Source organism: Heliconius melpomene, chromosome 20, assembly GCF_056956725.1.
Source record: "Heliconius melpomene rosina isolate 202511_hmr_F chromosome 20, ASM5695672v1, whole genome shotgun sequence".
Classification (NCBI taxonomy): Eukaryota; Metazoa; Arthropoda; class Insecta; order Lepidoptera; family Nymphalidae; genus Heliconius; species Heliconius melpomene.
This window is the reverse complement of record NC_140408.1, coordinates 11,976,558-12,003,012: the sequence shown is the minus strand read 5'-3', so window position 1 is coordinate 12,003,012 and position 26,455 is coordinate 11,976,558. Positions and strand designations below refer to the sequence as shown.

Here is a 26,455-nt window from a genome sequence, read left to right as displayed (position 1 = left end):
CAAAACACCTACACTTATCGGGAATATAAACACAATTTATTTTAACAAAAATATGCAACAACAAATAGTTCAAGGTGAGGTTTATTTAATTAAAATTCTAGAATAAAGAAAAATTACGTTAAAAATCGCATATTATATACTAGTATTTTAAAATTTAAAGACAATATTCTCATTGTATTCAAATTATATATATATACATAAACATAAGTCTATTTATTTTGATTTTTTTTTATTACTTTGAAACTAGATTTTGATTTTGGTACCGACGCGACGCTGTTATTTTCATAACGTGGGTATTACAGAAGAAGAATGAAATAATAATAATAATATAATTTATTCATAAACAAAATTACAAAAAAACAATTTGTAACGATAATAACCGCATTAGTTACAAACTGTGTGGCAGTTATTAACGCCCGCCTCACAAGCATCCATTCACAAATTACTATCATCAATATGAGTTCAATTACAAAAAAAAAAAAAAACTTTAAAATATAACAAATGATAAAAGTAATAATTAAAAAAGCATGCAATAATAGTATTAAAAAATAATTAATTAAAAGAAAAAATAAAATAAAAAGGTATACAAGAAACAAAACATTATTAGAGTGATCGATGTACATGATGTTTATGTGTGGTGTGTGAGTTTGCGTGTGTGGATGTGTGTGTGCGTGTGTGGACGTGTGTGTGCGTGTGTGGATGTGTGTGTGCGTGTGGTAATGTGTTTGTGCGTACGTATGATGGCTTCATCGGTATCAAGCTATACGATCAATAGGTTCTCTGTCTGATCATAATCTAAGTTTAATAACCAGTCAGTCAATTTAGTTTTACATTGATACAACACAAAAATGTTTTATATTGATGAAAGAAAGATGAATGCCGTGGACATGCGATCTCTTGACGCTGTCGTGCTGGAAAGTGATAGGTAATGTTTGACGTAGTTTATGGGTTTTTATAGTACGGTTAGACAAATATACAATTGCTCTAAATTTATAGTAAGTGACGAATTGGAAAATAATGGATTTTTTTTAATTTTACACTACATCCCGCGTTTAACAGAACAGAACGTGGAAACCTATATTAAGACACTCCGTACGCTCCACCCAATTTTCAAGACATTGCGTATTGAGTTGCAAAAATCAACGCGGTACCTTGTCTTCTGACCTGAGCAAGGACATGAAAATGAGTGAACTTAAATCCAAGTTGCATTTTCAGTCAAACAGATTGCGAGTGGCCGAGCATTTATACATAAAATAAAAAAAAAAAGAAAAACTCTTCCGATACACTTTATTACCTACATTTATACAGAAATATTATTCTATCTATGACAAAAAATTATTAAGACCGAGACATTGTCTTACTTGTGATTATTATTAGAAAAAAAAACACTTAGAAATTTAAAAAAATATATATTGACATGACATTACATTTTTTATACCAATCGTTATTAAAATACAGAGAAATGATTTACTCGTGTATAATAATAATAAAAACAAAACAAACATACAGAAAAATTATTAAAATGTAGTAAATGATTATATTTAAAAAATATTGTATTTACACATAAAAAATGATAAATAATTTCGAACCTAACTTAATGCAGTCATTGCAAATATATCTATAGACTATCCTAACATTTTATCTGCCTGAGTGGGGATTGAAGCCACCATGACCATTGACCATAACGTTATTATCTTCCTTTGCACTCTCTGTGACGTCCTCAGTGGTTAGACCATTGGTTCGCATGTCCTGCATCACGACATCCAACACATCCATCTCTGCATCTTCATTTCCGTGACGTGAGACTCCCGAGTGTGCCGAGGTAGTGCTTACCAACATTCGCTGCCGTATAAAATAACCGGTCGGATGATGCTCTTGTATATCAGCCCCTTGAACTTCTTCATCATAATTCTTTATAAAATTCTCGCTTCTTTGACAACACTAACCTATTGAGCTATACTAAAAATATACACAACTATGTCATCACTTAATTAACATAATTACTTAAATTATACGAGTACATCTTTGTATAAATAAAACCAAAACACACCATTATATACGGGTTTCAAATTGAACCTGCTAACACTGTCATACAACATACCCTTTGTACCGATTGAAAAAAGTCACACTGGAGCCTAAAAATAAGTAAACGTAATGCTTATATAAACAATTTCGCGATAAACCATACAAATTTAAATAGTCCAAAACATATTAGAGAAAGTAAAAAGTAATGTATTAACATTAATTTAAAATGCTTTCTACGACTTTGAGGTATTGTGTCTAAGGGATCTTTCAATAAATATATTCTAACGCCCTTTACATAGTCTTGGAAATATTCTTCCCAAACTAAAGATTCCATATCAAAGTTGAACATTTGCTTATCCGTTTCATCCATTTCTTTGTACAGTTTTAGAGTATTTCCGTTGTGAAATTTCCATTCCCGTTGAGCGAAGTAACCGATGACAGCGGAGAATTTCTTTATTTTGACGTATGCTTTTTTTAAACTGAAATTAAAAAGTGTAAATTTGTATAATGGGATTAAAAGTTACGTCATCTTGGTCTAAATAAAAATTTAGAGTGAATTTGTATGAATTAAATGATTCTTTAGAAAATTTTATTTATACATCACAAATACTGGTTCTATGTTGAACGTTGAAAGAACAAGTAACTCAATAATAAAATGAAGTAGAAAAATCATTACTTAAAAGACAACATTTTTAACCCGTTCCCTCTATACTTACATTGGTTTCTTCCCAATAATCATAAGAAAGAAATCTATGATATACGCCGGTATCCAGTGGAGGAGGAAAAAGTAGAAATTGTACATAACGGTGGAGGGTGTTAGCCATAATAGGTACATCCATATCGCTTGCATCGACGGCACTCTCAGTCCGTACACTTCTGAATATTTCATGAACATTTCTGAAATAAAAGATGTTTTCCTATATTGAGGGATTTTGACTGATTTTGAGAATTTATTATTTATTTTTATAGATTTTGCTTATATCCCTCACTCGGTTCAGTTTAACCGTTTGTCTGTTTTTTTTACTCCTTATTTGGTTTTATAATCTTTAGTTATATTACTAGTCTCTGTATGGTTATTTATATAAACAAAATATTGTCCCAAAAAATCTTTGGAATTTAAATTACATTTTTCCTTACCCCAAGTCAAAGGATTTTGCTCCGAAGAAACATAATTATAAGTCATTGGCAAGTTATCCACTGGAGCTTCTTCATGGTTTCCCGGATAGTCTCTTGCTGTTTTCCAAGCGGTTGCTATACAGCCATTCACTACGAAGTCTCCGGGAACCAAATCTGCTATAACCGATGGGTTGCAGAGTAACACATGGAGAAGGCCTGCCGCTGCGCCTACTACTGCCTGGAAAATAAAAAAAAAATAGGTTATCTTCTCTGTTATCCTGACGTAACGCAGTGGTTAAATAAAAATAAGTTAAATTTCCACAAATGGTGTTTGAATCTACCACCACGATGGCCTTAAACCTCTCAAGTTCTTTAGACAATTTATATAGATTTTTTATACGTAAAACAAATCATCAAAAGAAATGCACGCTATGCCTCCGGAATTCGGCAGAAAGTGGGGAACGAAGTGTCGTAACACTAGGTTACTTCTGCCTACCCTACTGTGTGGGATACAGCGTGAATTATTACTTTTTTGTTATTTTTTTTTAATGAAACGTATTTTTTATATGTTTGTAATGCATATAAAATACTTACTCCAGTAGGTCCATACACATTATCTATCCAACCTGGAACGGGTTCTTGTGCTGTTGAGATCACTAAAAAAAAAAACAAAATCTATTTGAACATATATATGTCAGCATATAATGTATGTATAATTATATAATATTATAAATATAATATTATACACCCTCCACTGCACCCAGCAAATAAATAATTGAAACAGTACATATAGTAGGTAGTTCTTGAGATTAGCGCGTTCAGCTAAACAAACTTTTCAGCTATAAAATATTACTAAAGATTTGCATAATATATAGATACCTATAGATGGTCGGAACACAGCGACGGGCAGACCTTGAGAATATTTCTGTACGATATCCTCGGCTGCCGATTTCGTGTACGCGTATGTGTTAGGGTATTCGCCTAACAACCTGGAAATAATGCGTAATTTATATTAATTTATATATTTTTTTAGCTTGACGTCGCATATACTTGTTATATACGGGAGAGAAATGCTGTATCTATACAGGGTGGAATTGTCAGCACCACTTTAAATGAAACCACAGTTTTAACTACTCTATAAAAGTCTAATATAATTCAGAAACAAAAATAATTCCCAAAAATGAAAAAGTTATTTTTTCAAACAAAATAAATAATAAAATTATGGTTTTAAAATAAAACGCCATTTGTAAAGTATAACATAGGCACGCACACACTTACCTGTCAAACCGGCAACGTCGCATACGTATGTGTGCGTCATACGAAATACAGGTATGGTTAAAAATCGTGAAATGAAAAAAAAGTCCTACGTCCAAACTGTTGAGGTATCTTGATTAATTTTTTTTAGTTCTGGGTTTGAAATATTTTAACCTATATGCAGTTTCAGTAAAAGGAGCGCTGCCTCTTCCACCCTGTAGACACACATTAACCCGCTGCATTAAGACGGCATTCGGACGGAATTTTTTTTTATATGAATAAAAAACCCAATATAAAAAGGAGGAATCTTCAAAATTTTAAATGGAATTCCTGCAAAAGACCCTGTCTTAATAAAATAGCGAATACACACCGATGATGATTTTTCAATATGATTGTAGGTACATAGAAAGCTTATGCAAAGTTAATTTATACTTTAATTTTCATTAGCTTTAACTACAAAGGCTAAATCCTGTGTTTTTTCTTGTACCTTAAGAAAGTAACCAAATTTCAGCCGTCTGTAGCAAGTACTGTTGGCTGCATGACAGACGGACAAACAGATGAAAAGGGATCCTTTAAGGGTGCCAAGGGTGAAGTAAGAATTCATACTAACCCCGGTGTAATACTGTCCAAGGTCTTCTCATCTATGTTCTCCACAAGATCGATGAGCTTGTCTCCGGAGAAGTTACTATCGTAGAATTTCTCATCAATTTCTCTCAACGGGCAATTGCTATAATAAAATAAAATATATGAAATATTTATTTACTTTCTGTTTAAATAGAGAAAAAAAAGAATTTAAAAATTTTTTAATGCGTCCTCTGTAAGAAAAAAAAATTGAACATGGTGGAATGGATGAATTCAAACTCATTTGTATGGTGTCCAAGTAAATTCTACGATTTAAAAGAGCATAGAAACTTTATGTTTACCACATGACCTAACCCATACCATCGTGGTGCCACTCAACAAGCAATGTCTCTAAAGTTTAGCGGTGCTTGGGGAATGGAGTATTTTAACACTGAATTACTTCTGCCTATCTCGCTATATGCGGGATCCAGCGTGAAGCCTATTTTTTTAAAACTTTTACCTGTAAGCCGTAGAAATATGCACATGGGCACGCAATTTGGTACAAGAACGTGCCAATAGTAAAATTTCCCTAGTTCCCCGCACGTTGATGGCCACAGCTGTCTTCAGTGCTTCATCAAAACGTACTGTTGCTGCTCCGTGAAAGATGAATTCTACCTGTAATTTAAATATTTTTGTATGAAATAATATGATCTTGTCTAGATTTCTTGTCAGTCGTGGGGACGGATATTTGTCCGTCGGAAGACAAACCGCGGTTAAATTCCGCCACTCAGAATACGGAGAACGGAGTGTCTAAACACTAGATTATTTCTGCCTAACCTGCTATGAGTATGAGGGAAAAAACGTGAAGCTGTGAAACAAAGGCTAACTGTGAGTTAAGACAAATTAATCTACAAAAGTATAGTATTATTTGCTGTCTCAATGCCAGGTCTACTAATTTTAGTGAAAGGATGTTTAATTAAAAAACAAAAAATAAACACTCAGTTCTTTTATTCTGCATGACGCAAGAACAGAATCTATACCTTTCGATCAACTCTCAGCATTCCGACCTCGACAATCAATGTTGCACCAAATCATTATATCCGTTTACCATCTGCTATACAAGGCCCCCCAAATATTGATATAAATATTAATATTTGTTTGTTTTAGTTTCACGCTGTATCCTCCATAGAAGTTAGTGTCACGACACTCCATTCTTCGCTTTCCGTCCAAACTTTGGCATTGCGGAACTGAACGTTTCATTTTCTGGTAACAACCACAGTGAAAATATTAAATTATTCAATTCCCCGAGTAGAAATCGAAGCGGAAACCGTCGCGCTTATAGACAGTGCCGCTCTCTGTGTCGCTGCGCCACAAGAAGCAAGGGCCTCATATAAATAACTTTATGATATAAAAAAGCTATAGGTACCTACTCATATATTACATTCAATTTTATAATAAATTAGACATTCCAACAAGATAGATTGCGTTTGACGTTAATTATATGTGAGAATCAAACAAAAAGTGCAACTTTTTTATATTTAGAAAAAAAACGTAATAATACAAAATTGCAATAATAAACAAATTACTGCAACAATCAAGTTCTAAGTGAATATTAATTATTGCTATTATATTATCTAAGTGGATATTAATTAATCGTCGGAAGAATAGTTATTTGTCACTCATATACATAAATATACACGCAGTATTCCACATACAGCAAGGTATGCAGAGGAAGCCTCCGTTCCCCACTTTCCATCCAATTTTCAAAACGTTACTTATTAAGTGGCGGAACTCAACGCCGGGATCTTATTAAAAGAGGGAGAGAGTGTCACCTGGAGCAAGAGGAGCTACCCGATCGAATTCGAAATGAAGAAACAGAATGGCAGGTTCTAGCGAGGATGTTACGGTGAGAATAAAGAAGAACTTGCTCAGGTGGCACGACGGTTGACACGTCCAGAGAATGACAAAAAAAGGATTAATAAGGCAAGAGTGGGTAAGAGAGGCAGAACGAGACCTAGGTTCACTTTCGAGAACCGGACGCGACTCCTCCGGCGGATGCGGAGAGCGTAGCGCGGAGAAATTTAGTAAAATTAGTACAACATACCTCGTTAATAATCTTATTTCGATCCTCTTCGCTTATACCCAAATCAGGTTGTCCCATATCTCCTTGGATGATGCCAATTTTTTCCATGAAATCTGGCATTTGCTTTCTTAACTTGTCGTAGAGCTGTAAAAGAAATGCTTTTGCTTAAAATAAAATACATATTTTTTTTAAAAAAAGTATTTATTTTAAACTTAATATTTGGAGAACATACACTACTATATGTGGGGTTCAGCGTGAAGCTAAAAAAATTGATATAGGGTCAATGTGATTGTAGATATTTTTTACCCTGACGAAATATGTTTTAAATAAATTGAAATTTACTGGCAAACCTGCCTGCAGAAAGCCTTATTTATCTATTTGACTGGGCCTCAGAATAAGCTTAACCTATTTTTTTAAGTATAATTTTGACTATTTTATTTTGACAAACTTCCATTCAAATTTAGTGATTGTTTTATTTAAATTTATTTATATAATAAAAAATTAAACCCATATTAACTTTTTCTTCAATAAAATTCCTGTAAATATAAAATAAACGTTTTATTGAATTGGCTGAAACTTTAGTTATGTTACGATGCGAAGGTTGTGGGGTCGATCTTCACTCAGAGGATGATTGTAACGTCAACATACAATTTCCTTTCAACAACGAAGAACGGAGTGTATTGGCACTAAATCACTAATCTAGTTAATACTTACAACATCATCGAACTGTTCTTGCAATCTCTTCATTATTTCTTTATTTTTCTTTGGTCGCGTCAATAAATACAGCTTTTTTATTTTCGGACAGCATCTGTAAAATAAAAAATAAAATAAACGCATTAATAGTTTCAAACTGCATCTCTCCTATAGCAGGACAGGATTACTATCTCTAGGATAGGATAGCACTACGAAGTGTCCGCCCAATTTTCAAATTTCCGTGTTAAGTGGCATAACTTAACGCCGCGTTTAGTCTAGAGGCGAACCTTGAGGAGGATCATATTTATAGAAATAGCTTTTCTCTACATTCCTTAGAAAGATTTTAACCGCAAGTTACAATATTTATGTGTGTACGTACATACATGTAATAATACGTGATTTAATAAATATTCTAAACATGGACTCGATAGGTTACTTTCACAGTTAAGTTAAGATAGGCTGAGTGGATGGGCGACCTGTTTTGTATTTAAATTTAAGTTTAAAATATTTATTTAATAAAATAAAGTGTATTTGATTAAATAAGTATTTTAAATTTGCAAGCATTTTTGAATTATCGAATGAACACGTTTCTCCACTATTTCGGAAGGTAGTTCTGCTGAAAGAGTCGGCAACAATCTTTACTACTGGTTATGGGTTCGGTTTTCTGGGAGGAATCATTATGCTATACTGAAATAGACTGGTAGGCGAAAATGCAGGGTGGAGGTTGAGGCTACAAAAGATATGTAATATTTTAAAATAATACAATATAAATAAATATAACGTAAAAATAATAAAACCGACTTCTAAACACAAGTAATACTTAAAAGATAATAAATTATAATACAATGGAACATGTTTGGAATTATTGCAACAATATCGTACAGAAGTTAACGACGTAATATAAATAAATAATAAAAAACATTGTATTTTTTGAAGCTTCACGTACATAGCAGGTTAAGCAGAGGGGACCCAATATTAACGGCACTCCTATCCTTACTTTCTGCTGAAATTTTCGAATTATTGCTTGTTGAGCAAAACTCGATACCGCAATTTGAAAAATAACTTATTTCTTCACGTTGGAATCGAACCTAGAACCGTCTACAGTCATATTCTGTGCCCGCTAGCTATATGCGGGAAAAAATTGAAGAATGAAAATAAATTACTCTCATCATGCTACGCCGTTCCATTGCGCTACGTACTATTTTTCTTTCAGTGTCACGCTGTGGAATATAGTGTGGTAGGCAGAGGGAAACTAGTGTTAAGACACTCCATTCCCTCGATCGGGAATCAAACCCTCAACCATCGTGTTTACAGCCACACGGGTATGCCACTACACCACGAGGGCCTCATAATAATTAGTTATTAAAATATTCTTTAGTTAACACCTATAAAAGAGGATTATTATAGACCCGCTAATATCCGAAAATGAAGAATAAACTTTTATTAAAACGCTAAGTGGTTTTTTTATACAAAATATTGCAAAATAAAATTATTTGATAATCATTTTATTTTATTTATTTAATTGTTATTCCACAGAAAGAAAATCATTTTACACGTTATGAAAAACAAACTGTCACACGTATTTTTTTGTAAGTAGATAAAGCTTAATAGTAAGATTTTTTTCAGCGTCACATTTAAAAGGTAAACAGCATGGGCATAGAAAGGGGGGGAGCCGGGTGGTCCGTACCCACCCCAGAACGAATACTGTTTGAAAGAATACGAATGTTTGTTGGTTGCGATCCCTGTCAAAACCTTGCTTTGCTATTTTGAAGATATCAAAATAGTTAAAATATACCTAAGCATTTTACCATTTTCCTAACAGTTAGACGCCGTTACACTGGACCTGATCAACTTCGCTCTAATGGCCATGATTTGAAAAAACAATGAATGGGGAGCAAAAAAAGCAGTATCAATAAAATCCTCTTTTTATTTTCATATTTTATTTTTATTTTCATATTTTATTTTTATTTTCATATTTAAATTTATATTCTCATTTCTTCACTCTAGTCTCACTCAACACAAAGAGCGGCTTTGTGTTGAGTGAGACTAGAGTGAAGTGTGTGTAGAATTCGGCGAAAATGAGGAACGAACCACAGTTCGCTCAGATCAGATATGAGTAACAAAAGTGACGTCATAGTTGTCTATTGTTTACTATTGTAGTATTGTAATGTATAGTAGTATTTTAATTGTTGTAGTATAAATGATTTTTTTTCCTCCTACAATTATGGCATTGAGTTAGCTCATTGTGTACGTTATATTAAATGTAATGTAAATGTAACGTAATAGGTTAGTGACGGTGGATCAAGGAGGTTTGAGGATGGGTGGTCGTTTGGTGTGGATATTTATTTAAATTTATATTCATTTCCTCGTTTTAGTGTCGAGGCAAAGCGAGGCGTTGATTTGCGCCACTCAACACCCAATGCCTCCAGAATTCAGGGGAACGGAGCGTCTTAACACTAGGTTCCCTCTACCTACCTTTCTGTGTGCGGGATAGAGCGTGTAACTGATTAAGTATAATTCTTCATAGGTTTTTTTAACTTTACCTGTGCCTATGTAAAAAAATCTTGCATCACTATTTTCACCAACTTGGGCAACAAAAATAAAATATTTTTAGAATGAAGAATGAAGAAGAATTGAAGGAATTTTTAAAGGTTTTCAAACTATTTTGCCATTATGGAAATTTTATGAATGTGTCAATTAAAATATATAGATATGCTATCGAAGATCGGGATTTTATTTTTCAATTTTCGTAACACATTATAATAACACAGCACGGTAGGCAGGGATAATCCATTTATTAGAACACTCCTTTCTCCATTTTTCGTCTGGATGCAGTGGAACAGTGACGCCAACCCAATCACGCATTACAGTTATTACTTTTTACTGTATATACTGCTTCAATCCTCTGTTTTCCCGTTGAAACCCGTTCCGTAATGTCTCGAATATATGTAGGCGGCGCGAGGCGAACCGAGTGTCTTAACACTAGGTTCCCTCTGTTTACCCTGCTATATGCGGGAGATGTTTATAAATAAAAAAGCGTTGAAGGTCGATGGCCCTATTTCTTCGATTTCATCATGTAACATTACTATTCTACACGTGTGGTTACACTTGAATAGAATTGAAATGATTCTAACATTTTATTACTAGACCATTTGTAGCCCGCGACTTCTGTTTGCTTGAACTGTAACACATTCTCTTTTTTCCTATTCCCGTCGGAATTTAGGGATCTCTTATTGTTTCCCTACTCTTCTAATATACCTACCCTACACCAGTCACTCTGTTACTGAAGAGTTTTTTTGCTTTCGCTGTATGCCTGCGAACCTGAGAACCTCCATTAAGACACTTCCATATCCCACTTTCCACTGAATTCTTGAGGGTTTGGGTGTTGAGTGGCTGAACTCAATGCTGAGCTTATGTAAATATTTAATAATATAAACATTAAAGTAAAAACCAATATAAAATATATTTTTATACATTAAAAATAGTGTGTATATAATAAAAATGATTATATAAAATATGTAAAAGTACATAATAATATTGATTAATTGGTAAAAAAATATATAATCGAGGCCGTCATAGCGCAGCGGCACAAACGTTGGAATAGAAACGCGAAGGTTCCGCATTCGATTTACATATTACCGTTCTGTTAACAAGGTAAACTGCTGTTAACAAGATAAATACGCAACATCGCCATGATTGGGTGGTGCGTGGAGAACAGAGTGTTTTGATTAGGTTTCCTCTACCTATCCTGATATATGCGGGATTCAGCGTGAAGATACACAATATAACAATATTTTTAAAATTCATAGTATTTTATTGTATCTCTATTTTTTTCTATTTTTTTCATTTTCTCCTTTATATTCCGTGGCACGAGTAAAACTCAAATATTTTAAGAACCAATGACAGTTTTATATCAACTGCCACATTTCACACACAATTGTCATATTTATTTTATGACTTAAAGAAGTAGATACTTATTACTGGTATTTGAAAGTATTTTTTTTTATTAATCTATCCTATCTATTCTTTTGTTTCAAATGGAGTTCTATACATTATTTGTTGATTAGCGGAACTAAACACCGCATTAACTAAACCATTGATTTATCACAGGAAAAGGAAAGGAAAGGAACACTAATTGTGTTAAGACTTAGTGTGGAGAGCTAAAATTTATAATATATTTCATTAAGACCAATCGTGGCGACATGGATTCTGTATTCGATTCTGGTCAGTAGGTAAACAATTTCTCCTCCTCCAGAATTCCGCGGAAAGTGGGGAACGGTCTGAATGGGAACGCCTTCTTAACATTAGATTCAGAGAAGAAAAGCTTATTGTTTAGCACAACCATCGCGTCTAGAGTCCACTTCGCCACGATATCTAAAGGATAGCAAATATCTAAAGGATGTATGACATCATACATCAACAATACAAGTTTCGCCTTGGACATGTAAACAAATATTTTATAGGCATTCGTAAGTTTGTCATATATACTCGTACCTAAAAGGAACTAGCTTTTATGATAGCTGCGGCTACCCTATGGTCGAAGCCGTAGGTAAAACCAAGATATAACTTTGTCCAAAAACATAAAACCCCATTGCCTTTCGTTCTGTAGAAATTTCTGTAAATCCCATCTCTTGTCCTCTTCACTGAAAAGCCTAAGCTTTCTGCTAAGGTGTGACCATTCGCCACTTTCCGCCCACTTTCAACACATCACGTGGTTAATTCAACACATCACGTGGTTAATTTAATTCGCAGAACCTAACGCTGTGCATTATAAATGAAAATAATTAATTTTCTCGAGTGGATATAAACCCTGGAAACAGCTCTATAGCGCCACGTCGCGTCTGCCTCAATTCTTATTATAATTAAAAAAACATTCCATAATATAAAATTACATTTAACGTTAAATATAATTATGTTTTTATTAATTACCATTAATTATATTATAGTATCGACTATTCTAGGACTTGTAATAGGATGTGAATATTTGTGTTTTTTTTTATTAATAGTTCGGTTAACCGACGTACGTAGTGTACTTGTTGCGTACCTACGACACTAGTTTATAAAGATTCTGGATTAATCCATTTTTTTTTTTTCAACAAGTAGTTAGAGGAAACGTAGTGTTAAGGCACTCCGTTTGGAAATATAGATGGAAATATAGATGTAAATAAATATTTCACTTCCTCGAGTGGGGACCGAACCCACAACTGTCGCGTTACAGTAACCCCGCCGCCAAGACAGTTTATCTATACTTCTATACTAATATAATAAAGCGGAAGAGTTTGTTTGTTTGTTTGTTTGTTTGTTTGTTTGTTTGTTTGTTTGTTTGAACGCTAAGATCTCTGGATCTACTGGTCCGATTTACTATGTTTTTGTTTTGTATGAAAGCTACATTCTTCAGAAGTGCTATAGGCTATATAACATTACATTACACATATATACTAATATATTTTAAAGTACTTTCTAAATTGACGTGCAATTTATTCTGCCATGTTAATAACAACCGTCGCGTCGCTACGCAACCGTTACCGCGTCATTTTGATATTGATCCTTATGAAAATAAATATAATAGTCACTTTTAGCATTTAACCTTGATTGAAATTATAGTTTACTGTATAAAATTTTAATAAATAATTAAGGAGATGTCACTGATTCCAAATGACCTAGCCTACGGGCGCTATAGTATGACCGACGCGAACGGGCTGATAACGTTGACGGTTTTATAAATTTTCATACATTTTCGAACTATTAATTTTTATGTAATTATTTGCTATTTATAATTAATTTAAACTACACTTTGGTTCTCTTCTTATTGTATTTGATATTGCCCGCTAAAATTATCCTATTTAATAGAGAGAAATGTTTTATTTCATAGAGTCGATATGTACGCACACACGGAAAACTTTAGGTACTTTTTCTAATATTAAGAATAACCTATCCTTTCGTTACATTTAATCCTTTTGTTGATTCATTCCAATAACTCAGATATTTTTTTCTAATAATATGTCTCTACTTATTTTTCTTTTCGATTATTTAAGCTTATATTTTCTTACTAATTCTATTGAAAATTGAAAACAATTTCATGAATATATTTAATAAATATTCTTATAGTTGAAGCAGGCGTAGCCGCGTCCGGGTCCGCTAGTCTATATATATAAAGTCGAAAGGTCACTCACTCATCACGAAATCTCAGAAACTACATGTGCTAGGAATCTCAAATTTTGCATATGAGTTACTTATAGGACGTAGGTGCTCGCTAAGACGGGAATTTGCAATATTCGATTTCTGAGGGTTGGTTTTGGGGTCGAAAGTTTGTATGAAACTTCGTTACTACAAATGCTAGGAGTCTCAAATTTTGCATAGACGTCACTAGGACGTAGCCATGGAGACAGAAATTATTAATAACATAGTTCACGCGGGTGAAACCGCGAGCGGGCCGCTAGTATTTTATATACATTTACGTAAACAATTACTTATACAGGTTTTAATTATTTTTTGCTTACTAATTTCTAAAGCAGGTTAATTGGGGGTCAAAACGTACATTATTTATTAATTGTACGCTTGGACGTGTATACTTTTTAATCAGGGATATATGAAACATATGTAGACACATATAGGAGTTGAGTGGCGGAACTCAACGCCGTACTTTGACTCGTTATGAAAGCGTTAAAATGAAAATATTAAATATCTCATTTCCCCGAATGGGAATTGAACTCACAACTGTCACACTTACAGTGGCATACTTGTGCCCTAGCGCCACGATACTCATCTGGTATGTACATAAAATTATAAAAAAAATTATTTTTGTCATTCTATGACGTAAATATGTTAAGATTATCATATATATAGCAAATGAAATTAATATTTTTTTTAAGAATATAATTAATTGTCCCTAAGTTGAAGGACATTTATTTTTCATCCGGTTGGAAGTAGAATAAACATAGTGTAAAGACAAGTTTCTTCACATTCTGTCCATTTAAGTCCATTATTGTATGACAGCATAGCATGCTACTACTAGATATATACTATTACTAGAAATATAATAGTGCTCTTCCCTTTTATGACAAGAATTGATACCATATTATAATCTATAATCTTCTTCTTCGTGTCAATGCTTGGACAATTCAGATCATATTTTGCCAGTATTTTTTAGTCATGTTGACTGCGGTATCTGTTGCCTTAATCAAGTCGTCATATGAGCAGGTGAATGGGCATTTGGGGCAGGAGAGTAAATGTGCCATCGTCTGTGGCGCCACAGTCACAGGTTGATTCATCCTTCAGTGCCTACTCCCATTTCACGAGATGCTCTTTGCATCGGCCAATCTGGCTCCGTAAACGATTAAGCGATTTCCATGTTTTAATGAAAGCGTATGGATACTTCTTAATTTTTATTAAACCACGACTAAGATTTACTGAGTAAGATTACGATTTCCATGTACCCTAACGATTCCATTCCTTTCCAAGCGCAAGTGGCCAATGCGCAAATATTTAAAATGCCTAGCAGAGAGGCCACAACTCGTCAACCAAACTCTATAAATATTATTAAATGACTATATCCGCTTCGTTTTTTTGTACAATTATAAAAACTTTTATTTAATTCTGGTAATATAAATATAATGTGGCCGTTGTTGCGTAGAGGCACAAAGGTGTGACTGTAACGCGACAGTTGTAAATAGTCAGAATATATTATTTATTAATATTTTCATTTCTTCGCTCTGGCACCAAGGCAGAAACCAGCAGAGTTCCGCAATTCATCACGCAACGTCTCGAAAGAATCGGCGGAAAGTGAGGACCGGAGTGTCTTAAGCAGCTTGAAGCTGGTTTTTCTATATTATTAATTAACATGTTATTTATACGTCGACTTTTACAATAAAATGTAAAAAAAATAATTAATTTTTAATAAACATATGAAAGTTAGCTTAATGTGTAACTTAAGTGATAATACAAGTATATGAAATCATGGAAATGGTCTTATGAAGGAGCTAAAACCTGCATAGTGGAACTTTTTAGACTAGTAAGCCATAGAGAATAAAAAAGAAAATTGGGAGCTATTTAGTTTTAGCATCTATCTTTCTTTTTTTTTTCGTTCCTGTAACAATGATGAAAACAAGGGAAAGCGCAGCGTTAAGTTCCGCCACTCAACAAGCGGAAAGTGGGCAACGGAATGTCTTAACACTAAGTTCCCTATACCATTAGCCTACCGTGCTATATGGGATACAGCGGGAATCTTTTTTGTAATTGTAAACGTATTATGAAAGTAAATATTTTTGGAATACTAACCTCAGTAGTTTATCCACCATAAGTTTTCCCAAGAAGCCAGTACCTCCGGTCAAGAAGATGGTCGAGCCTGCAAACGTCTTCTGTATCTGTGAATCTTCTATATTGTCCATGATGTGCTTGTCACTTTTGATGTCTGTTTTTGTATGTACTTCCATCTGGGGGACAAAAATTAGGTCATTTTATTCATTTTTTTTCGAATTTGAGGTTAAGGCTATTAGTACGTATGGACTTTTACATCGATACCGGTTAAGAGAAGAAGAAGGTACTCTGCTGCTTGAGAGGACGTCGTCGGCAGCAGGAGTGTTGATTGTAAAAATCTCCCTACAGAGCATCTCTGTTCAACATAAAATAAGTTGTAACAAACGTATAATAATTTCGACGTAACTTGATGAGAACGTATGGTCAAAGCGCCTGGTCGATTTCCAGGTGGCGCGGGTTTTAGTCCTGCTACGTTCAAATTTTTATATGTTTTCTATATGAGTAGTTTTTTATTACTTAAAATTCTGGGATAGGCATAAGATTTTTCGAATAGCCACAGACCAACTGCTTTCCACATTACTACGCCAATCTAAATGTATCCTTAAAATTCAAGGTATCGTAACCTTGCATAATTGTTATTTAGAAAAAATATAAACAAAAGTTTATATATATATATTAGATAATTACAATTCCACCAACGTGTAAGGTGTCGACCTCGGCCGTGACCAAATAAAACTAGAACACGCAAGGTCAATCAGTCAGTCAATTCTTAGGTGACAATAATATAATCAATATATGTATGTTGTTAGTGCAAAAAATATGTTTATTGGAACTGTGTGAATAAAGAAAAAATCGAAAACGTAATTGTGGGTTCGATTTCCATTTGGGCAAATAAATTTCCGTTTCCTCGAAAATGGGAAATGGAGTAACAGAGGAAAGCTTTTTTTTGGGATGAAATTAAGCTTATGCTTTTTACCTTATTTTCCACGCAGCAGGAACGCGAGCTACGATGGACTATATCTACACTCTATACTGATATTATAAAGCTGAAGAGTTTGTTTGTTCGGACGTACTAATCTCAGGAACTACTAGTTGAAATAAAGTTCTATTTCCGTCTTAGATAGTCCACTTTTCCAAGATGTGGATCTTGAATTTCTGCAGTTACCTCTGGTAGGTAGAGTTTGTCATGTCATACCCAATTATTAACTAGCTGTTTCTATCTATCGGTAAGTTGTAACAAAATTACTCTAATTTAATATTTATAAGCGAAAGTTCTTTGCAATGGTTAATAGCGTTTACTTCATAGTATGAGGTAAGGTAACAGATTATGCATTTCAACAGAAATTGCTGCTTAATTAGATACTAAATAAATATTAGGTATTCTAAATTTTTCTAAGTTACTAGAAAGTAGGTTAGGTCTTTTTGGTTCTTACCAGAGCGAGGAAATGAAAACAATTGATTCTACCAAGTTAGAATCGAATCTATTACCTTCGCGTATACGTGCCGCTACACTACAAAGGTATTTTATAATAATTGTATGTGCATTTCAAATATTTTTAATTATAAACATTTCTTAAATCTACGCCGATCGAGATGAGATAATTGTAGAGGGATTATTATGCTTTTTTATTATTTTTACTAAATAACTCTTTAGAATATAAAAGAATAATATCAAGACACAGCGTTGAGTTCCGCGACTCAACACGAAGTGCCTCCAAAATTCGGCAAACAGTGGGGAACGAAAAGTAGTTTAAACTAGGTTACCTCTGCCTATCCTGCTGTGTATCATCGATGAAGTAATCGTTCTTGGCAACAATTTTTCCACAGAGATGGTAATTACTAATTATGAAACGTTGTTATACTTGTATGGGGGCGATGTCGTGAGATGTGAACAAAGAGCTTCCACTTCAAGAAAAATACAATATGCAGGAGTGGAGCCAGTCGTCACGCAGAATCATGGGAACGAATTACTTTCAGTTCCTCACTCTGATAACAAGACAATCCGCAGTGTAGAGTTCCGCAATGTCTCGAAAATCAACAGGCAATATCTCCATGTTGGGTTGTGCGCTTGTGACACAATTTTCTGTGAAAATTTCAACACACCAACTATCACGATTCATGAGATGCATGGTGGTGGTAGTGGTGGTCAGCCTGGTGATAGACAGAGGGACGGATAAGCGGAATATTAGAATTCCTAGGTTCCCGATTTACCTTTTTGGGTGCGGAATCCTTAAAAAATGATTCCCTGATTTGTATCAAACCTACAACCGTCGCGTTTAGTCAAACACTGTACCACTGCGCCATAAGGGTGTTTATAATAAAGAACTTAAACAAGGTTAATAAAACACGCGTTAAAAGGAATTATGCAAAATACATGCACTCGAGAATATTTGCTGACGTAAATAATTAAATCAGTTGTAGAATCGTGATATTTTCTTTACAAATAACTACTTTGTACCTGCGTCTTCGTTCTTGAGATCTCTCTCAAGAACGAAGATATTTGTATAGTTCAAGTGGGCGAAGCCGCGATCGGGTCGCTAGTAGTTAGTAAAGCAAAACTGCATGTCAAAACTATTATAACCGAGAATGATGTAAATTTGTATTACCAATAGTGAATGTATTAATATTAGATGATCTACTAAGATATTGATTTAGAAATCTAGAACTGTGCATGCAAATAGTAAATAGTATGAGACTGACACGATAATAACTTATTTAAATTATTACTTAAGAACATTCAAGGCGCAGAGGTACAAATGTGACTCTAAATGAGACAGGTTGTGGTTCGATTTCCGTTTGAAGGCATTAAATATGTAATATTGTCATTTTCTCGCTTTTGGTTAAAGGGTAAGCGCGGCGTTACGTTCCGCCAGTCAATAGGCAATGCCTCCAGAATTCGGCGGAAAGTGGGAAACGAAAGGGTTTTAATGGAAATGGAAAATGTATATGTCTTAACATTAGGTTCCCGAGTTCCCTCTGCATAACCTGTATGATTAGGTGGGCAAAACAGTAGATAAAAGCTAGTAAGAAAAGTTTTCTTTCGTTTAAATATTTAATTCCTTAGTGCGAAGTTAAAAAAACGTAACCTTTCTAGATAACGTCTGTTAAATGGCCGAACTCAACGAAAAAAATGGAAAATAAAAATTTATGAATCCTCCCAAGTGGGAATCGAATCCACACCCATCACATTAATAGTTTGCTACTTAATTAAACTATAAAGAAGAGGCTTTCATAGTATAATTGAATAGCGTGACGTATATCATACCAATGTCTAACTGCCTACGTGACGATAAATAAAAATATATAGGAATACTATATAATGATTTTTTAATTAGGTCTTATATGCATTAATTACTAATAAGTAATAAGACATCGAGGACTTCTCGATTATTATGGCTTCGAATTCCATTCCACTTCTCTACTTCTATAGTAATACTATAAAACTAAGCTAAGCTAAAAGTGTTTGTTTGGTTGAACACGCTAATCTCAGGAATTGTCTCGAAATTAATTATTTATGATACAAATTAATAAATTATTTATCGAGGAAGGTTGTTGGAAATATTACATGACGTAGCACTTAAAAGGTATCATATGACCTACAAATCTCTTGGTTGTTTCCATTGGACCACGCGGGCGAAGCTGTAGGTAAATGCTAGTGAGTGGGAATCGAGTCCACACCCATCACACATTTGTGCCCCTATGCCACGATAGCCTTTATATGCCGCAAAATATGTCATAGGCACGCAATGTCAAACTAATAACTTCCTTTTTTTGAAATTACGGTTAAAAAATCCAATGTAAATTCGAACCCACAGACATCCCATCAAGTGCGTTACAGGGCGTTCATTAAAACATTTATTATGTAATGACCTGTCCTTGCCCAATTAAATACAAAAAAAGTTGTTTATTTTCAATCTGGTTTCATCAAATATCAAGGTTTACATCCTAAAGATATGGAACTGTATTATATATATATATATTTATAATTCACCATATTGATGAAGAGGGCGTCGTGACATAGGAGAGCAAACATCGTGGTTGCTTCCCGCACAGGGGAATGAAATATTTGATATTATCACAAAGTATCTTAATTAAAACAGAGTGTCATAACAGGTTTCCAGGTTCCCTCTGCCTAACCTGCTATGTGCAGGATACAGCGTGAAACTAAAAAGAAACATATTGTTAGTTCTATGTATTTTTTTTATTAATTTGCATTTGTGACCTAAATAGAATAATAGTGACCTATGTCAAAAAACCGGACAAGCTCGAGTAGGGCACGCACACTGAGGGTTCCGTACAAAAATTAGATGTCTCGAGCTTTTTTTGAACTTCAGGCTTAGCTTAGCTAGAGCCCTTTCATTTTGTGTGGAGGTATTCACTTGAACTAGCGGCTTTAATACCAAATTTTGTCCCCGTTTTAAGGCTATTATTTTTTAGGATTTAACCACAAATGTATAGTTTCAGAAATTTCTAAGCTACCTATAGATGCTAGTTGTCAATTTTAGAATTTTAGGTTAACCGGAAGTACCGTAATAATTTTAAGTCCGTTTATAATGTCAAAATACGAACAAACAGTTCAGTTTAATAATATTAGTATATGTTTATAAAATACATATTGCACATAATAGGCAGACGGAACTATTGCATTCTTGCTATATTAGTTAGAAACTAGATGTAGATGTATGAATATATTAGACATCTAGACCGGTAGTATTTAAATAATAAATACTAATAAATAGTTTAATATTTACACCATTGTGACGCAGTCTATGTCTTGAAATACCTTATGGTTTGAATTCGAATCTAATAATATAGAAAGAGAAAATAAATTTTTCCTTAACATAACGCGGCGTTGAGTTCTGCCACTGAATACGCAGCTTAAAACTAGGTTCCCTCTCCCTACCATGCCTATACGGTACATATTACGGTTTACGTGAAGCTTATAACAAAAATGTTACTTAAAGTGCCTTAAAACCAGACTAAAAGCAGTATCTACAAATTTGGTTGAAAATTGGCCGGAAAATAGGGAACGGAGTGTCTCAACTCTATTCTCCCTGCTTATATGTGGGTTATTGTAATTTTAATACTAAGGCTACAACTTTTACTAACGTAAAAAATATATAATAAATACATATAAATAAACATAAATATTTACCCATTTTATTTATGTTTGATTTAAATCATAGACATATTTAAGTTAATTGTTAGTTTTCCTTATGTTCAAGAATGCTTTATCGAGGCTAAAGCTCTTAACAACTTTCCTATTATCACGAGTAAAACTAAAACAAATAAATGTTTACTTTGTCTAGTTATAGAACTTTTTTTATTAACTAAATTGATTAATAAACGAAAATGGAATAGGTAATATTTTTTTAGCTTCACGTCGTAACCCGCACATAGGGTGAGTAGGCAGAGGGAACATAGGAACCTAGTGTTGGGACACTCCATTCACTTCTTCCGTTGATCACATAGCGTGTGGAGTGATGGAACTTAACGTCACGCTTTGTTCGTTATCAGAGCAAGGAAATGAGAATATTAAATTCCCTAGAGTGCGTCGCGTTTACGGCCTCATAAATCAAAATCGAGTAATAAAATTACTAATGAAATACTTTATAGTAGTAAGTATAGTAGTAATCGTTGCGCAGTAGGAACACATCATACTGCAAACTCGATGGTTGTACGTCCAATCCTCACTTAAGGGAATGAGTCATCATCATTACAAAAGTGGAGAACGTGAACGAATTAGTGTATTGGCTCTAACTTTCTGCCTGAATAGGCAAAATAGCAGAATTGCTATGCAGGACGCGTGAAACTTATTGTTTTTTTTAATCACTAGTTAATCAATCGACTATTGAAAATTGTGTAATAAAATGACTGATAAAAGATCGTACGAAAAATTTCAAGTAACAGGATACGACGCTGTCTTTGAGAATGAGTTTAAGGTCTCTAACCAATTTTGCAATACTTTCTTATCTCGACCAGATCGTTAGGATGTATTTAAAAACCACAAATGAAACTCACTGTATGTTGATAATTCAAATAATGTATTTTTTTTTACGTAATTACGTTTTTTTGTATTTTTATTTCAGCTTTTCGCTCTATATCGCATATGGCAGAGGGAACCTAGTATTTATTCTAGGTTCCCTCTGCTCCTCATGTTCACCAAATTCTGCAGACATTGCGTGTTAAGTGGTGACGCCTGAGGTGAAATTACAAGTTATATACAAAATTTCTACATCTTCATATATCATTTATTGGATTCCGTTTTGCTAAGCTCACTTGGATCTAGGAATCAGTTTTAAACACTAAACAGTGATATCTTTTTCAGCAATATTTAAATATATTCAATTTAATATAACTATTATTTATTTCTTAAAAAATAGTTTATCATTTAATTATGTATAATCATTTATGTAAATGAAAAGCATATGCTTGTACATAATAAAATCTAGTTCCGACTATGTGAAAATAGGAAAAACTGATAAGATAAAACCCGACGTTGAGTTTAATTAATTTTGTCATTTAAATTGAACGGAAAGTGACGAATGACTATTTCTTCTTGCCTCATTTAATGTTAATCAAAATAAATAAATGGAATCATTTCAGGAATTTCAGAACAGACTTAGAAAAATTGAAAATTATTTGCAGGTAGGTCAGGGAGTGTAAGGGAGCACTTACTTACTTAAGGGGTACGGAAAATAATGGGAATTTCCATTTTACGTCTCAACAACAAAGTTGCGGGTGATGGATAGCTAGTAATAAATTTACATATATATATTCCTATTAACAATTTTAAATTACTAACTTTACAAAAGATAATAATAAAATATACCTGATGACTACGTATTTTAATTTAATATTTATCTATCGTAAATAGGTAACACCAATCTCATTATAACACGGGTCACGAGTTCATTTTCTTAGAAGATTAATGGTTGGAAAAAAAAAATATGCATATGTCATCTTTGAAAGATATATATGTAGGTATGTACCTAATATATTTACGGGAAAAAGATATAATTTACTAACTTCAAAAAGATTCCATCGATTTAGGCTTTCAAGCACGCTAACGTTATCTACTAACATTAATATTTAGATCCTTTTGATTTAAATATATTTCAACTTAGGCTACATTTAATTTTCTTACATAATTCATTTGTTTGTCATTTCTAAATGTTTTTAGTAATTAAATGGTAAATTTAATTCATATAACTAGCTTCCGACGCGCCGACGCGACGTCTTGCTGCAAACGCAACGTTTGTAGGTTCGATTTCCATTTGGAATAATTAATTAGTTTCATTTCCTCGTTCTGGTAATAAAATAACACGTTGGAAACGAAGTGTCGTAACACTAGGTTCCCTTTGCCCAATCTGCGTAGTGCTATATGTATATGGTACCTAATTGAAATCTCAACCGTCGCTCCTAGTAATGTGCTGGCTTTAAAAATATTACGGATCACTAATCAAAAATACGTAACACTATTTTTTTTAATAGTTTTTTATGCTAAATAGATTTTTTTATTGAATATAAATTTGTGTTCATTCAAAAATGTTTTATTTATACAATGTAAATATTTGTAGAATATATTATGTTTTTTTTTATTACACGATAAATTTTTATTTATTTTATATTTATGGAAAATTATGAACTTTACGAAGTCGTAACGAACACTAAGGTTAAGACATTGTATTAAACAATAAATTGTCGTAAGTAATTATCTACAGATTATAAAAAAGTCGTAAAAAGGCGGGTCTGTACTTGGAAGATATTTAAAAAAGAAATGTTATTGGGGACCTCTATTAACATAATAGAACCCAAAACATTTTTTTTAATTTTTTTACTCTTCGTCTATGCGTTTGTTATGGCTAATCTCAGAATTGGCTTAACCGATTTAAATGCGGTTTTCACTGTTGTATTCTGGCAAGCTTATCTATGGGGTTTATTTTATTATCATCGGTTCATAAATATTAAAAATCAAAATTCAGAGGAAACCTAGTGTTAAGACATTCCGTTCCCCACTTTCTGGCGAATTCTGGAGGCATTGCGTGTTGAGTGGCAGAACGTCGGGCTTTGCCTCTACACCAGAGCGAGGAAAATGGAAATACGAGTATTAACGTTTTATTTTCGAAAATAAATGTTGTTACGTTTATTTTTATCAAGATATAATATACATTTTAAAAAATATTGCTTACAAAAATTATAAAATAATTAAATGTATATTTCACCAGAATTATAAAATAATATAATCCCACCAAAATAATAAAATAATTAAATGTATATATACCAGTTTTATAAAAAAAAATTAAGTTAAATATTTTTAATAATTTTATGATAATATATACATTTTAAGCATTAAATATAAATAAAAAATTTAATTTTATTTATATAAAAAATATATATAATTTATATAACATTATAATTTTTTTTAAAATAAATAAATTATACAAAAGAAATATTAAAAAATATATATATAATATTTTACCTTATTCATAAATGAATTCCCGTAAAACAACTGGCACACGAGACACTGTAAATCACTATAAATTTATATAAATGAGTATAAAAAGATCACTTTACACGTAAAATTGTCAAGGGTGCCGGTCACGCGTCCGTTACCGACGGTTTACCGTCAACTACTGTACAATTGTATCATAAACACCTATATTTCTTAATTTCACGACCTTTATGTATACAGAAAGGAATATTTCATTAACGTCATAATAGTATATATTTTGTTAATTAATAATAATTATATAATTCCTTTGCATATTGCATTGTGAGTGTGACGTACGAGGTAGCGGTGGAGTACAAACTCTTCCTTCTTAAAGTAGTGTTGGTTACTTTCTAGGTCCACCAACAGGATAAGTCACTAAATGGATGAAGAAGTGAAGTGCGGAGGGATTGGACTCTTTTTCCGCATTATGCGGTAGGCAGAGGCCAATTTTCGAGAGGTTGCGGGTTGAGTGGCGAAACTCAATTTAATAGAGCAAGAAAATAAAAATAATTCATTTTCTCGAAATGGAAATCGAATCCGCTACTATCATCTTTGCCATCAGACGGAAGACAGCCATGTAAAATTTAACGCTTGCTTTTTTCTTGATAAAATTTTGTACTACCCAACTAAGCGAAGAACATTCGTGAAAAGTAATGAATGTACCTAATTTTGTTAAAAAAAATAAAATTACGAATATCAAAAATAATTAATCACATAATTATCATATAATTAAATAAAGGATATTAAATTGTTTTGTTTTGTGCAAAAATATCATCAATAAATTAGGCAATTACATATTTTTACGATAATTTACAAGTATATATTTTTTCCATAAACATAAAAACAATACAACATAAAAAATTAAGTATATTTCTTTAAATAAAAAACTTTTTAACGGAGTTTCTTAACACTAGAGTGCCTCCCTTGGAGCTAATGAAGAAACATTTCTTTTGTAGGATTATATCATTTTCTCCCTCTCTCCCTATTTATAACGTCATAACATTTTAAATTTAGTTTTTTTTTGTTTCTTTCTCTATTTTATAATTTTCTAATTTTCTCATAGAAAACGTGCGTGCTGCAATTGATAATGCTCTTATATTAATGGGTGTATTAAACTAACGTATGAGTTATATTAAAATTTTCCATAATTTATGGTAATATGATTATAAAAACAAAAAAAAGCAATTAATTGTTAATATTAATCCTTTAAAAAATTATTTACCAAAATTTTGTTCCAAAGACGTTCATTTCTGAAGGATTTTTCTATAATGCTTGCAACTAAAGTTCTTGAAATGATTCATAAAATATTTTAACTTAAAACTCAGCATAGAGTAGGTTAACATAGAAATGCCCTCTCGAGGGAAGAATAAGCAATTCTTTCATTTACTCTCTCTGGTAATAAGACAATAAAACAGCGTTTATCTCCGCGACTTCATAATATCTCTTTTGGATGGAAATTGAGGAACGTATTGTCTCCACATCAGGTTCCGTTTGCATACCCTGCTATAGAAATGTGGGTTATAGCGTGAAGGTATAAAAAGATACAAAAATACATATAAATAGAACACTGTAAGTTAATAACCTTAAAACAATAATTATACAATTAAACTGTTATAAATAAAAAAAAACTTTTAAAATCATCTGTGCGTGAAGCTTCTGAAAAAATTGAATAGGTACTTATTTCTTTTAATATGATACAAGATTTGATAGCATTATGTTTTATCTTTACTTCTCATCACGTTGTATTTCGTAAATAACAGGTTAGTCATAGGAAACCTAGTGTTAAGATGCTCCGTTGAGGCCGGCAACGGCAGAAGGGTGTGACTGTAACACAATGGTTCTGGGTTCGGTTCCCACTCGAGGAAATAAAATATTTATTTACATTTATATTTTCATTTCTTCGCTCTGGTGTCGAGGCAATGAGGGTCGTTGAGTTCAGCCACTGAACATGCAATGTCGACGACGGAGTGTCT

At 33.0% G+C, this 26,455-nt stretch overlaps 2 protein-coding genes across 2 annotated transcripts in view; both read right to left on the bottom strand.

Annotated features, from left to right (window-relative positions):
* Positions 1-26,455, bottom strand: part of LOC146528030 (fatty acyl-CoA reductase wat-like) — a 54,524-nt gene that overhangs the window by 10,041 nt on the left and 18,028 nt on the right. The window lies entirely within an intron of this gene.
* LOC146528031 (fatty acyl-CoA reductase wat-like) lies at positions 316-24,635 on the bottom strand. The gene is made up of 11 exons (XM_085204018.1): positions 24,471-24,635; positions 16,010-16,164; positions 7,754-7,847; positions 7,061-7,183; positions 5,477-5,631; positions 5,006-5,122; positions 4,021-4,130; positions 3,736-3,797; positions 3,163-3,379; positions 2,742-2,922; positions 316-2,504 (listed from the first exon to the last, which is right to left on the bottom strand). The coding sequence occupies exons 1-11, from the start codon at positions 24,477-24,479 to the stop codon at positions 2,159-2,161; spliced, it is 1,569 nt and encodes a 522-aa protein (XP_085060144.1). The 5' UTR covers positions 24,480-24,635; the 3' UTR covers positions 316-2,158.

Bases quoted from the DNA above. Each gene is read 5' to 3' on its own strand.
- LOC146528031 (XM_085204018.1), bottom strand. The intron at 7,848-16,009 runs GTTAGTATTCCA...TTTATTTTACAG, and splicing joins ATGGTGGATAAACTACTGAG to ATGCTGTCCGAAAATAAAAA. The intron at 2,505-2,741 runs GTAAGTATAGAG...TTTTAATTTCAG, and splicing joins ATTATTGGGAAGAAACCAAT to TTTAAAAAAAGCATACGTCA.